This window comes from Ammodytes marinus, assembly GCF_949987685.1.
Source record: "Ammodytes marinus genome assembly, chromosome: 8".
Lineage (NCBI taxonomy): Eukaryota > Metazoa > Chordata > Actinopteri > Uranoscopiformes > Ammodytidae > Ammodytes > Ammodytes marinus.
Genome location: NC_137212.1, coordinates 32,754,881 through 32,770,716, shown reverse-complemented (window position 1 = coordinate 32,770,716; position 15,836 = coordinate 32,754,881). Strand labels below are relative to the sequence as shown.

Genomic DNA, 15,836 nt, shown 5'->3' with positions numbered 1-15,836 from the left:
CAAAGGCATCCAGATAGGCCAAACCGCCCAAAAGCAAATTTTATATGCAGATGACATTTTCCTGTTTGTGTCCGAGCCAGAACACTCTTTGCCCTCTTTACTTTTTCAGGAATATCTGGATATATGGTTAATTGGCTAAAATCAGAGGCACTCCCCCTGACAGCATAATGCCCTAAGTCTCTCTTCCGGTCTTGCAATTTCTCCTGGCCTGAAAAAGACTTGACATACCTAGGATAACATTTCCGCCAAATCTGTCTGATTTAGTTTAGTGTAACTTTGAAACTCTATTGGCAAACTTTAGGACTGATACCGAGCACTGTGCTCCACTTTTTCTATCTCTGTGGGGCAAAGTTAATGTAATAAAAATGACTTGTGCCCCTAAATGTAATTACTTGTTGCAAGCTCTCCCAGTAAAAAATCTTCAAACATACTTTAAACTATTTGACAGAATTTGGAACATTTTTCTATGGGATAACAAACGCCCAAGACTAAAATTACAGACACTGCAGAGGCCAGTGGATCATGGTGGGTTGGGAGTGCCAAACCTCAGATTTTACCACCTAGCATTCAGTCTCAAACATATGGCACACTGGTTTTGCCCCCAGAAATAGCCCCATACTGGTTTGCCTTAGGCTCTCCAGTGCATTTCATCACAGCTAAGTTGCCCTCAGACGTAAACATGCATCAAGTTGTCTCACATTTACAAAGGACCTGAAGGAGGGTTGCGCAGGATTATGGGGTCAACCCCCATTGTCATTTACATGCAGGAATATGGTTTAATCTTAAACTTCGTATTGACAAAGAACCCTTCTTTTGGAAACTGTGGTATCGAAAAGGAATCAAGGTTCTAGGTGATCTGTATGAAGAGGGAATAATTAGATAATTTTAAAATATAAAATGACAATTTGATATCCCACAAAATCAGTTCTGGTGTTATTTGCAGCTGAGATATCTGCTGATACAGACCTTCGGCTCGGCATCTGTGGCGCTAGGGGGCGGTATGGAGTATGGAATAATATGCTGCTGCCATGACCCTTTCTAAAAAGATCTAATATGCGATGCCAGATGTCCAAACTAGGGGGTTTGGACATCTGGCATCGCATATTAGATCTTTTTAGAAAGGGTCATGGCAGCAGCATATTATTCCATACTGCTTTGTAACTCTGAGGACGATTTGTCAGCCATCAGATTGACAAGGGAAGCTGATCTTATTATTGCTTTCTCAGAGGAGAACTGGAGTCTGATCCTTATACTGTAAACTCAAAAAGTTGTTGAGAGAACTTAAAACGAGACTAATTCAATTTAAAACATTGCATAGAGTCTATTGGACCCCGTCCAGGTTACACAGCAGGGTTGAGGGAAGATGCAGGGTGTTGGAGGAGCTCCTTCAATAATGGTACCCTGGTTCATATGCTATGGGGATGCCCAAAGGTACAGTCGTTCTGCTCCAATGTCCATGACTATATAAAAACAGTTACTGGCCAAGATATCCCTTTCACGTTCAAGTTTGTATATCTTGGGAGATCCCATGGTATTACAGGATTTAACTCCATCTAACACTGAATGGGTGCAAACAGCACTTATGCTTGGACAAAAACGTATTATAACAAATTGAAAGCTTCCATTTTACCTGCACCGTCTCTGGTTTCTCCAATTGGGGAAATTAGCTGCACTGGAAATGTTGTCATTCAGGCTGATTAATAGGGTGGAAAAGTACCATTAGAAGTGGGGGCTCTATCATGCCTACATGGAGGATAGGAGTTGATTAGAGTGTCATAAGTGTTTTGTTTTTTTGCTGCCCTTCTTGTGCTATCCATGTCATTTTGTGGGTGCTTTTTATTTTGATTTAACCATTACTGTTTGTTTTGTTGTTTTTTTGTAGTTTTTTTGGGGGAGAGTGGGTTGAGATGTGCCACTTTTTACTCAAATTGATTTTAAAGTGAGGCCTTGACAGTTATGTCTCCAACCCAAATATGTACATATATTTCAGGATTTTGTGCATCCCTGACAATCAAAACTTTGGACATGGAATAAACTGTTTAAGAAATATAGCTTTCGGAAAAAAAGTTGTCTTGTGGCACAACTTGCACCCGGTGTGGTGTAAGTTGTGCCTTTGGAAAGAATACCATGGGGTAAATTGATATACAGGTGAAACTCGAAAAATTAGAATATCATGCAACAGTTAATTTATTTCAGTAATTCAACTTTATAGGTGAAAATAATATAGTATACAGACTCATTACATGCAAAGTGAGATATGTGAAGCATTTATTTTTTATAATTGTGATTATTATGGCTTACAGTTTATAAAAACCCCAAATTCAAAAATTACATAAAATCAATAAAAAAAGGATTTTAAATACAGAAATGTCAGCCCTCTAGAAAGTATAATCATGCATATGTACTAAGTACTTGGTTTGGGCCCCTTTTGCATGAATTATTGCCTAAATGCAGCGTGGCATGGATGCTATCAGCCTGTGGCACTGCTGAGGTGTTATGGAAGCCCAGGTTGCTTTGATGTGGCCTCGTCTGTATTGTTGGGTCTAGTGTGTATCATCTTCCTCTTGACAATAGTCCACAGTTTCTCTATGGAGTTCAGGTCAGGAGAGTTTTCTGGCCATTCATGCACAGTAATACCATGGTTAGTCAACCAGTTACCAGTGGTTTATAGCACTGTGGGCAGGTGCCAAGTCTAGCTGGAAATGGAAATTGTCATCTCCATAAAGCTTGTCAACAGACAGAAGCATGAAGTGCTCTAAAATCTTCTGGTAGATGGCTGTGGTGACTTTGGACTTGATAACATAGTGGACCAACAGCAGCAGATGACATCATACCTCAATATCGATACCTATTACTGTGTTGATTGGCCAGACAACTCTCCTGACCTGAACCCAATTGAGAAACTATGGAGTATTGTCAAGAGGAAGATGATACACACCAGACCGAACAATACAGATGAGCTGAAGGCCACTATCAAAGCAACCTGGGCTTCCATAACACCTCAGCAGTGCCACAGACTGATAGCATCCATGCCAAGCCGCATTTAGGCAATCATTCGTGCAAAAGGGGCCCAAACCAAGTAGTTAGTACATATGCATGATTATACTTTCTAGAGGGCCGAAATTTCTGTATTTAAAATCCTTTTTTTATTGATTTTATGTAATATTCTAATTTTCTGAGATTTTGAATTTGGGGTTTTCAAAAGCTGTAAGCCATCATAATCGCAATTATAAAAAATAAAGGCTTGAAATATCTCACTTTGAATGTAATTAGTCTATATAATATATTATTTTCACCATTTAGGTTGAATTACTGAAATAAATGAACTTTTGCACGATATTCTAATTTTTCGAGTTTCACCTGTATATCTCAAAAACTGTAATGCAAGACAAATCCATTAGACACTTACTTATTTAAGGTTTATTTAAAGTAAATCAAGTAAATATTTTACAAAGATTGAAGGTACATTTTCTTAAACAAGGCCTAGCAGATCTAGGTGGTTTTACCTGCAAAGCTCACAATGACAAAGTCACCATCATCATCTTTCTGGCCATCTGAACTCTTGTCAGTGGTGTCATTAAGTGAAATGGAGATGTCAGTCTCTTCTGAGCTACTGTAGATGATCACTTTCTTTTCGCTGACCAGCGTATACAGCCATGCCACTGGCACAACTCTCAGAAATGTACTTTGCACTAGCTGCTCCGTGCTTGTGGAACCAACTGCCACCTGACAAATGTGATACCCCCTCCATTTCTGCCTTTAAATCAAGGCTCAAAACCCATATGTACACCCTGGCTTTTCCTCGCCATTAACTATCTTTCCTCTACACTACTATCTTTGTTTATATGTGGATGTATGGGCTTTATGTCTCTTATTTTTGTTATTGTTATTTTTACCCAGGGGGCAAAGTGATTGTATGGACATGGAGCGTTGTAAAAGGTTGTTCACCAAAAATGACATCTAGGACCTTCCACGATCACAACCTGGGTGGACAACCTGGTCAACTAGCTGCTGGAAAGATACAGCGGGCCGACATGGCAAATCAGAAACACTGTTTAAGTGAATAGGGGTGAATGGGGATGGGCTAATGGGGAATTTTTTGAACTTATAGATATCATTATGAAACTTTGCCAGTTGATTACTGACATTAAAACAAAAACTTTTTCTATTACAGTATTTTCCAAAATGTTTAAATAAATATGAAAAATCATCAATATCTTACTAATGATGCGTACATTTGCATATCTGCGAAGCCCCAAAATCTAGATGTTGGAAGAAAACAAAGTCAATTTGTTTTTAATTTTTGAAAACAAAACAAGTGTCCAACTGCCTTTCCTAATCACAGTTCAAATTTGATCAATAACCCATAGAATTTTTTAAAGATATTTTTTGGGCATTTTTATGCTTTATTTGATAGTGCAGAGAGACAGAGGTGAAATGGGGCATAGAGGGGAGTGACATGCAGAGAACGACCGCGGGTGGGAATCGAACCCGGGTCTGCTGCTGGGCCCGGCCCGGGAGGGGGACGCCTTACCAACTGAGCTAAAGGCGCCCCCTGAAAATATATTTTTTACACAGTTACATTTCATGTGCCATGGACCAAAAGTGTCCTTTTGGAGTCTCCAGCTGGTATTTTAGGAAACGGCTAGACATTCGCTTGGAAAAAACAGTGAAAAAAATAAATTTTCTATGGGTTATTTATCAAATTTGAACTGTGATTAGAAAAAGCTTCAGGCAGTTGGACACTTGTTTTGTTTTCAAAATGTAAAAACAAATTGACTCTGCCTTTGTCCAACATCTAGATTTTGGGGCTTTGCAGATATGCAAATGTAGGCATCATTAGTAAGATATTGATGATTTTTCATATTTATTCAAACTTTTTGGAAAATACTGTAATACAAAAAGTTGTTGTTTTAATGTCAGTTATCAACTTCCAAAGTTTCATAATGATATCTATAAGTTTAAAAAATTCCCTATTAGCCCACCCCCATTTGCTTAAAGAGGACCTATGATGCTTTTTGACTTTTATGACCTATAAACGTTGTTATGATGATTCATAGTCATGCTTAACCATACTAAATTATCAAATAATGACTTGCATGCATTTCGACGTATTCCCTGCTGACCGTCTGGGGTGTCTGTGCCGAGCACTAAACACTATTCTAGCCAGTCGAGAAGTCACGTGTTCAAAGCGGTCTACCCTTTGTAACGTCGCATGTAACTTTGTGAAGTCACCACGCGGATGTTTCCATGTATGGTAATGCTGTCACTTCCCTGTTCGCGTCTGCCTCGCGTCTGCCTCGCGCCCTTATAGGTCCATGCTCGCGCTTCCCGCCACTGAAAGTGTTCCGGAAGGAAGGTAACCAATCACAACGGAGTGGGGTTTGCAGGAGGGGGAGGAGGGTAGCAGAGATGGCCGATGCACAGGCGGAGGGAGCGGAGATTGCCGAAGCACACACACTCAAGTGTTGACAGGACGTGCTGGATCGCCAAAATAAGAGAAAGAGCTTCCCGAAAATCTACATAGTTTTTTGTGATGTGATTCGTGTCAGGTTGCTCTATAGCAGTGTAAAACAAGAAATTAAGACCAGAAAAGTAGTATAATAGGTCCTCTTTAAGCGCCGCACTTCCACTCTCTTCGGCTATTCCCAATAGTAATCCCGTGATTAAGCACTCAAGACCGAAGAGGATGGAGGGTTTTCATCGATGGCCTATGTTCCCTAGGGAACTTTAAGGCCTAAGTAAGTAAGTAAGTTCCCGAAAATCTACATAGTTTTTTGTGATGTGATTCGTGTCAGGTTGCTCTATAGCAGTGTAAAACAAGAAATTAAGACCAGAAAAGTAGTATAATAGGTCCTCTTTAAACAGTGGTTCTGATTTGCTCTATGTCGGCCCCCTGTAGCTTTCCAGCAACTAGTTGACCAGGTTGTCCACCCAGGTTGTGATCGTGGAAGGTCCTGGATATCATTTCTGGTGAACAACCTTTTACAACGCTCCATATCTGTTTTAAAAATAAAAGGGGTTTTGCCCCCTAGGTATTTACCTTCATTGTTTACCTACTGAATGCACTATGTACAGCACTTTGGACAGTGCAAACTGTTATAAATGTGCTTTTATAAATACATTTTACTTACTTACTTATAACTCACCTAGGCCCTCTGGCACAAATCACCCCAACCCCAGAATTTTGGATAATATGCATGATAGCATGATGCAGCAGTTTAGGGCTGACATCATGCTAACTATATAGACACAAAGTGTAGCATATTAAAGCACTAAAACATGTGTCAAATGTTTTCAAATGACTTAAGGCGGAGCAGCCAAATATAGCCTAAATTAATAAATATTGTTACTAAATACAGTTTGTTGCTTTTATAAATACACTTTACTTACTTACTTACTTACTTACTTATAACTCACCAAGGCCCTCTGGCACAAATCACCCCAACCCCAGAATTTTGGATAATTAGCATGATGCACTTACTTACTAAATGACTTAAGGCGGAGCAGCCAAATATAGCCTAAATGAATAAATATTGTTACTAAATACAGTTTGTTGCTTTTATAAATACACTTTACTTACTTACTTACTTACTTACTTACTTACTTACTTATAACTCACCAAGGCCCTCTGGCACAAATCACCCCAACCCCAGAATTTTGGATAATTAGCATGATGCAGCAGTTTAGGGCTGACATCGTACTAACTGTATAGACTCAAAGTGTAGCATACTAAAACGTGTCTATAATTGTTCAGACACAATAATCAAAAAACCTTGATCATGGAAATTTTACTTTGAAAGGCAAAACACAGTTTTTGGAGCTTAAATGTGCTTATATCTTGCGTTGTCATGAATATTCTCATTGGCCACTGCTATAATTAGTTTGTCTAGTTACATGCCATTGATTTGTTTTGTTTGTTTCTGTGTCTTGTTTATTTTGTGTATGTTTGTCTAAAATGGATGTTGAAAACTCAAATTAAAATATGAAACATATATATATATATTTTTGTTGCAAATGTATTAAAAATAAAAAACGAATAAATAACTTTTACATAAGTATTCACAGCCTTTGTGATCAAGGTCAAAATTATAGATCAGGCGCATTCTGTTTCCACTGATCATCCTTGAGATGTTTCTTCAGCTTAATCAAGTCCATTTGTGATAAATTCAGTTGTTTGGAAATGATTTGGAAAGGTACACACCTGTCTATATAAGGTCCCACAGGTAACAGTGCATGTCAGACCAAAAAACAAGCATGAAGTCGAAAGAATTGTCTGTAGACCTCCCAGACAGGATTGGCTTGAGGCACAGATCTGGGTAAGGGTACAGAAACATTTCTGTTGATTTAAAGGTCCCAATGAGCACAGCGGCCTACGTCATCGTGTAAATGGAAGACGTTTGGAACCACCAGGACTCTCCCTAGAGCTGGCCGTCCCTCTAAACTAAGTGGTCGGGGGAGAAGGGCTTTAGTTAGGGAGGTGGCCAATAACCCGATGGTCACTCTGACAGAGCTCCAGGGTTCCTATGTGGAGAGAAGAGAATCTTACAGAAGGATGAGCATCTCTACAGCACTCCACCAATCAGGCCTGTATGGTAGAGTGGCCAGACAGAGGCCACAGCCCGCCTGGAGTTTGCCAAAAGTCACCTCAAAGACTCTCAGAACATGAGAAACCAAATTCTCTGCTCTGAAGAGACAAAGATCAAACTCTTTGGCGTGAATGCCAAGCGTAATGTTTGGGGGAAACTAGGCACCGCTCATCACGTGGCCAATATCATCCCTAAAGTGAAGCATGGTGGTGGCAGCATCATGCTGTGGGGATGTTTTTTAGCAGCTGGAACTGGGAGACTAGTCAGGATTGAGGGAAAGATGAATGCAGCAATATACAGAGACATCCTGGAAGAAAACCTGCTCCAGAGCGCTCTTGCCCTGAAACTGGGGCGACGGTTCATCTTTCAACAGGACAACGACCCTAAGCACACAGCCAAGATGTCGAAGGAGTGGCTTCAGGGGCCTCATTTATAAAGGTGTGCGTAGAAACCTTCCCAAAACATTGCGTTCGCACAAAGCCAAGAATGTGCTGCGCAAAAAAAAGTTGAGATTTATAAAACTGTGCGGCGCACTGTTGCACGCAATCTTCCCTTTATAAATACCCACCTGCGGTGAATTGTGCCCAGACGATCTCCACCCCGTGTCCTCCCACTTCACCTCCCAGTTTCATCCCACAATCTACCATAAATGGCGAATGCTAAATAGCTCCTGAATATGATGACGCTCTTAATAAGCACAGAATTTTGACTGACATGAGGAGAAAAGGGAGGCAACCGGCCGCAAAGAAAGCGACTGGGAAGGAAGAAAGCCCGTGCTATGCGCCGCTGTAACTGTCACACAAACACACACGCGCGCTGATCACATATCATGATTGGCACAGTCATTACAGTCTTTGTTAAGCTGTTTTGCCCAACTTTGTACTGTGTGAAATATCACGTATTAGCGAACCTGTTGGACTATATGTAGGCCTATATAAAATGTGTTGTGAGAAGTGAAATAATGCATTAGCCTGTAGTCTATTCCAAAGCATTGTTTCCCTTCCGTGAGATCCACACATTTCCAACAACGTCAGATTATAGGCTAGTTTAAACTTCCAGGGTAAATTGTTATAGGAAAGAGATGCATGTAATAATTTGCTAAATTCATAAAACGATTTTATCTAACGAAATATATAGTTTTAATTAATATTTTTGGCCTTAACTTTGCACAAAACTACTTTTTACACACAGCCTAAAATATAGACTCGCTCTCCCGCTGGTCACTCACGGACACACCTCCCGACGTATTTGATATCATTATAAAGTAGAACTATAAGATTCAATTTAAAAATAACCAAAACATGTATAGACCTACTTAATAAGTAAATCAACCTACATCATGACTGCATGCCAAAGACAGCAGTAGCCTATATTCTCAACAATAGGTAGGCACATATAATTGATTAAATATATCGGGTCCCATGCATTTCACAAGGAAATGTGTTTTTTTCTGATGACAGAGCTTTATTTCGTGGTGTTGCCATTGAGTGTCGCTGATTCCCCGAGTCAGGAAAACCTTGCGGTAGCCCTACGCATGGTCAAAAGTTGGCGTGGAAATACGCACACTTCTCCGCAAAGAATTATTTTATAAATACCACCGTTTTGCCACCGCACATTTGACCGCACATTTCTGCCATCTACGCAAGGTTTTTGTGCGCAGCAAGCTTTATAAATGAGGCCCCTGCAGGACAACTCTGTGAATGTCCTAGAGTGGCCCATCCAGAGCACAGACTTAAATCCCATTGAAAATCTCTGGAGGGATCTGAAAATGGCTGTGCACCGAAGCAACCTGATGGAGCTCGAGAAGTTCTTTAAAGAGGAATGGGCGAAACTGGCCAAAGATAGGTGTGCCAAGCTTGTGGCTTCATATTCCAAAAGAGCCACAAAGTATTGAGCAAATGCTCTGAACTTATGTACATATTAAACTTTTTTTTTTGTTTTAAATACATTTGCAAAAATCTCAAACAAACTTTTTATAAATTGTCATTATGGGGAATTATGTGTAGAATTTTGAGAAAAAGAAAAAAAGAGTAATCCAGCGTTATTCCAGGCTGTAACAACGAAATGTGGAAAAAGTGAAGCGCTGCAAATACTTTCCGAATGCACTGTATATAGGCTAGAAGCATGAATCAATATCAGGTCCTCCGTTTACATTATGGCCATTACCTCTATCTTTGATCTTTTGTCTTCCCTTTCATTTAAAACTATGTTACACACTATAATTTAAGTAAATTGTTATTTAATGCAATTCTATCACAATAATCGGATTATTAGTTAATAGTTTTGATTTAAGAAGGTGGTCCTATATTAAAGTCACCACAGAAATTCTGATCAATAGAGTAGCCAACTGAGTTATAGTCAATTATAAGTCAATTTAGGTTATATAGAGAGAAAGATAATCACACATAAAGTAGAAGAGTAGGAATGTGTATAAATTTATGTTGCATTTAATAAGTCTTTTGAAGCTTTCTTGAAAGAATGGTCTGAAATGTTGTTTCCAACATTAATGTTTTCTGGATATACAGTTAGGAGTTCAGACCAGAACAGCACTGCATTACAAAAAAGGGGTAACACTTTACAATGAGGGTACATTAACTGACATTATATGCTTACTTAACGCTATAACTAACTGTTAATGTTTAGTTATTAACGTTAAGCTAATAAATTAACTAAGCAGTTATTAATGGTTAGTTAATGCTTATTAAGCATTTTTGATTATGCTTATTAAGCATTAACTAACAGACAATTAATGTAACCTTATTGTAAAGTGTTACCAAAAATGGAAATGTGCTGCATCAGTGGGGAGAGTGTTGCTTCTCCTGAGAAAATAATGCAACCATGAATATGACTAGAGAACACTGCAAAAGTGTTTTAAAATGCTGTGTCCAAGATTCTGTCACTCTTGAATTTATTACGACAGTTATCATTTTGTCCTACATCTCTAAAATCATGCTGAAACAGCAGAATCATGCCATCTATGCTTTATACAAGGAATGTGCTCCGACTACCTCCCAGATATTTACAAATTAATACAAATTAATAAAAGTTCCATGTTTCAAAACAATTTAACACCTTCAAATGGCCATTAACAAGCACATTATCTTTTTAGGACCTGTTTGTTCACCAACCTCCGTAATATATTTGTTTGTTTCAATTAAGTGCATGAAATTCAATGGAAATATGTTAATAAATGTGAACAACGTGATGACAGACCAATCCTAATAATTCAGTCTGCCTTTAACTTGACCTGCATGCAACTTACAAACTGGAATCAAAGCAGTAAACAGTCCATGACAGACTTTCAAAACTAACTATGGATGATTGTGATGCATCAATACTCATTAATTGTGTTGCATTGTACACCATGTACAGTTTAATAGGCATTGCTGAGAATGAGCATTGAGAACACAGGTGACGACTGTCCATATTTACAGACACTGGGCTGTAGTAGTTACCTTGCTCCGTACTACAGTGCCACTGATGGAAGTTGCGGCCGACAAGAATGAAGCTCCTCCTAGTCCCTGGAGGCTGGCTGAGGTTCAAGACCAGAGGGAATGGTACAAACAAGTCTCCAGTTGGGGGGCAGCTAAAGAAAAGTGAAGCAAACAGAGAAAAGCATTATTGTGGTATGTACACTATAAGTATTGAGGGCCTGCATTCCACTGGGGGTAGCTCAACAGATTTTGTACCCCCCAGACATAAGACTCATTTGGGAAAGGATTATTTTCTTCATGCTGGAACTACACTTTAGAATAGGTTACCTGGTACACTCAAGTTAGTCAGAAACATAGGCAGTTTTAAACAGGCTTTGAAACATTGGCTTGGACGCCAATCTTAGGCTTGTCATAATAATGATCATTGTTATGTGTGTGACTTGAATGTAATTGTGTACATTTTTTGAATGCTCGATGTGTAATTTGCTGCTAATTGCCCTCTTCTCCTGCCCCGCAGGGACCACAATGGAAATAAGCCTTCAGGCTTTTTTGTATCATCCCTGACTATTTATGTGTTTTAATATATGACAGAGTGCTGTTCATGTTTTAAATCAAAATTGTCATATGAAATCAATCAATCAATCAACAAATCAACCTGAGATTAAAATATTATGCTATTTTGATGCAGGGATTGCTGATGCCAATTTAGAATCAACTAAAAAGTAGTATATTCTTGCAAAGAGGCCATGAATGATTTAATCAGATGACTCAATACAACTGTGGAGTCCAAAGGGTTAACTGGGCGAGAGGAAGATCTAACCTTAAATGTATCTAAAATTAATTTAAAGTCTCCACCTGATAAATCAGGAATGAGACTGAAAACACCACAGGAAAAGCCTGGATTATCAAAATTTGGTGCATGTATATCTAACAGGGTGGCATGAAGCGTCATAATAGTGCCGGTCACAATACTAAATCGACCACTTGGGTCAGTTTTGGTGAACACATATTGAAAAGGATGATTCGTCTTTTTAGTATGGCCAAGCCACGTGCTTTAGCTGAAAAGGTTGACTGAAAGGTTTGTCCTATCCAATTGCATCTCAATTTTATGGCATCTACATGTTAAATATGTCTCTTGTTGAAACATAATATCAGTATGAAGGCTTTGCAAATGAGATATAGATTGATGATCCTATTTCCATAAGAACTGTTAGTATGACACCCCCATATTGCAGAAATGCTGGAAAACATTAGAAACCGACAGAATGTTGTGAGTGACACACACAAAAGTAAAAAAGAATGAATTTGACTGACAGCAAACAAGCAATGCACAGGTAGGATAGTAAGTGTTTTGTTTCTCTGCTTTGGATTCATATCTGTAGAGAAGATATGTATTGTACCCTCTGGAACCCTCTTTTCTATGTGTCTCCAGCATTACAGATACAATGAAAACACATCAAATATAATCAATACAATATTGAAAAGTGTTCAAAATAACCATTAATTTCATATACAGTTCAAACAACTCACCTTCTCTTCTCAAATGCCTTCACCGTTGTATCACAAGCCAAAGAACTGACCAGATTGACAATTTCAGTCAAGACGGAAGGCAGAAGGAAGTGTGAAGCAATCTCAGTCGTGCACTGCTGAATGGAGGGGCAGCCTGTTTACCAGGACACAAGGGATACTAAGAGTGATCAGCTTACACATTACACACCTCTCATCTTCAGAAGATGCAATATTTTAGATATATACTGTTTAGTTCTTTTGTTGTTGCAGAAAATATGACAATTAAATAATACTGACCAAGTTTGGCCATGAAAGTGATCCATGGCTGGGAGGTTGTCTGGTAGATAGGGTGTAAAGTTCCAACATCTCCTTCCTCCAAATGAGACACCTGCCTCCTACACAGCCAGAAAACACCAATCCTCAGTTAAATTTAGTTATAGGTAGTACACCAATTCAACAAGTTAACACGATAAAACTCTTAGGTCTTACCATTGTTGATTCACTGTCCTGGTCAGTTCACATTGACAACATTGTAGCAATGTCGAGGGATTGGCATGACAAGAAAATGTTCATTGTATCTTACACCATCTATAATCAAACAAGTTGTACATGCTCTGGTCTTGTCAAACCTTGAGTATTGTACAATTATCTGGTCATCGGGAAACAAAAAAGACTTTCATAAACTTCAGGTAGCTCAGAACAAAGCAGCCCGTTTGGCACTGAGCTGCTCCATTCACACTAACACTGATGTAATGCATTCTAGCCTTTCATGGCTCACAGTAAAACAAAAGATCTCTCTTAATCTCTTGATGTTCCTAAGGTCAGTCATAACCACCAAAATACCTGCCTTCTTTGCTGAAGGTTTAGTTAGTGTGTCTGACACACACGGTCATAGCACTAGAGGTGCAAGTAATGGACATCTAGCTTTACCTAGACCAAGGTCCAATGTACTTAAAAATACTGTAATTTACAGATCAATTTCATTATGGAATGAACTGCCAAAAAACATTACTTTTAGCATTAATAGCAAATACAACTTTAAAAAGTCTGCAAAAAAACATCTGGTCCATATGTAATGTATACATTTTAAATGTTTAATTTCCTTTTGTAGATTTCTTATCTTTATTTTCTTTTGTTATATTTGTAATTATGATGTTTTTAAATCATAGTGTTGTGTAATATTGTTGTTATTATTTGTCTATTTCGGTTTGACATAATGTCAAACAAGTGATTGTCTGTTGTCTATATTGTATGTTTCGGACCCCAGGAAGACTAGCTCTCACTCCGGTGTGTTGCTAATGGGGATCCTAATAAATCAAATCAAATCAAATCCTGCATTAGGACATTGTTACAAGTCCAGTAGCATTTAAAGGCCTGGGAGTTGCTGTCAATAATACAGTGATGTATTGTACTGAGATTTTTGGCTTCAACACTCAATTTAAGGAGTGTGCTTAAGTAACACCACTAACCGATTTTACTGAAGTAATAGTAGTGCTTTTAATGAAATTGTGCTAGTTTTCACATAGTAGCAATTTGTTATTTTGTTTAAATTGAAAGTGTCTTTAGGCATAGTTTCGCATAAATGAGATTAAATTGCAAGTTTTCTTCTGTTACAGAGTAGAGTTCTGCTCTGACACAAGCTCTAGAAAAATCAAAAACAAGATTCTTGGGAGTCAACGTTGATGAGAAACAAAATGAATGAGGGTTTGTAATCTTGTCACCACAAGCTGTCTCCTTACTCTTTATCACAGTTTAATTTATCCCCATCTTTCATACCGTAATTTGGGACAGTTATTTTTCTACTGCTCTCCATAAAATGTGGGTTCTTCAGAAACTTTATATTAGAATTGCAACACGATCAGACTCACATGTCACATCTCCTCTCCATTTCAGAAACTTCAGCTTCTTACTATTTATGATATTAATATTTTTACAAATATGTGTTTTTATTTACAATATACACTCAAATTGGAATATTTCTGACCATTTGAGACTTTAAGGCCATTTCACATGTTTCCTACCAAACGCATCAATCTTCAAATCTTCATCTTCCTAAATCTCTGACCTGCATAAGTCAGTTTTCCAAAGGTTTTTTTATTAAATGTTCGTAACAAAGAAATTGTAGCACGATTAGTACACATTTTTTCCCCTTTTTTTTCCCCCGAACATAACCCACCCACATCCCACCCTCACACCCAACAACACGAAATATACACTACAAGAAACAAAAATAAAAAATCAATATGAAAAAAACAAAACCAAAAAAATAACATAAAGAAATACAATTAAATCAAATAAAAAGGGGGAGGGGGGTAGCTACTCTTCTATAGTTATTATTGTTTTTTTTAAATAATTTAGGAAGGGGCGCCAAATTCGGTCAAATTTATTCTCGGATCCCTGGGTTGTGTAACGTATTTTCTCTAAGTTCATACATGCCATAATGTCTCGAATCCAATGTGAGTGGGAAGGAGGAGCAGGATCTTTCCACTTGAGTAGGATAGCCCTGCGAGCAAGTAGTGAGGTGAAGGCCAGTACTCTCAGCTTCACTTTAGGTAAGCCTGAATTTGGTGCAATGCCAAAAATTGCAGTGAAAGGGTTCGGCTTAATTTGATGCTGAAGTACTTCAGAAATTGTTTGAAAAACTGATGTCCAGAACTCAGTCAAGGTGGGACACAACCAGTACATGTGAAAGAGTGATGCCGGTGCGCTCTTACAGCTGTCACAGGTTGGGTCTACATCGGGGAACATACGAGCTAATTTAGTTTTAGATATGTGGATACGATGTACTACTTTAAATTGCACAAGAGCATGTCGGGCGCACAAGGAGGTAGAGTGTATCAGATCCAGGACTGAATCCCACATGTGATCTGTGAAGGCAGAGCCTAGGTCCTGCTCCCACAGGGTTCTTATAGCTGCTAAAGAGGGGCTATGCAACTTTGAAATAAGGTTGAAAAACACAGAAATTGAGCCTTTTAATGTGGGGTTTACAGAAAGAAACAAATCGACATGATTGGCTGGCGGTTTATAAGGGAATTGGGGAATTAACTTCTGCGTAAAATGCCTGATTTGCAGAAATCGGAAAAAATGTGCCTTTTCGATACCAAAATGTTTTGTCAATTGGGAAAAACTAGCAAATAGATCATTAATAAATAAATCACCGATGCATTTTAAGCCTTTTTTATGCCAGATCTTGAACGCACCATCCACCGTCGAGGGAATAAATAAATTATTAGCTGCAATTGGGCTGAAAAGTGAAAAATTCTGCATTCCAAAATTCTTCCTAAATTGGGTCCAGATTCGAAGG

At 38.5% G+C, this 15,836-nt stretch overlaps 1 protein-coding gene across 1 annotated transcript in view; it reads right to left on the bottom strand.

The window, feature by feature from the left end:
* Positions 1-15,836, bottom strand: part of szt2 (SZT2 subunit of KICSTOR complex) — a 480,200-nt gene that overhangs the window by 146,449 nt on the left and 317,915 nt on the right. The window contains 3 exon segments of the mRNA XM_080032888.1: positions 11,045-11,175; positions 12,554-12,686; positions 12,830-12,927. Of these exon segments, the coding sequence (XP_079889014.1) occupies positions 11,045-11,175; positions 12,554-12,686; positions 12,830-12,927 (362 nt within the window).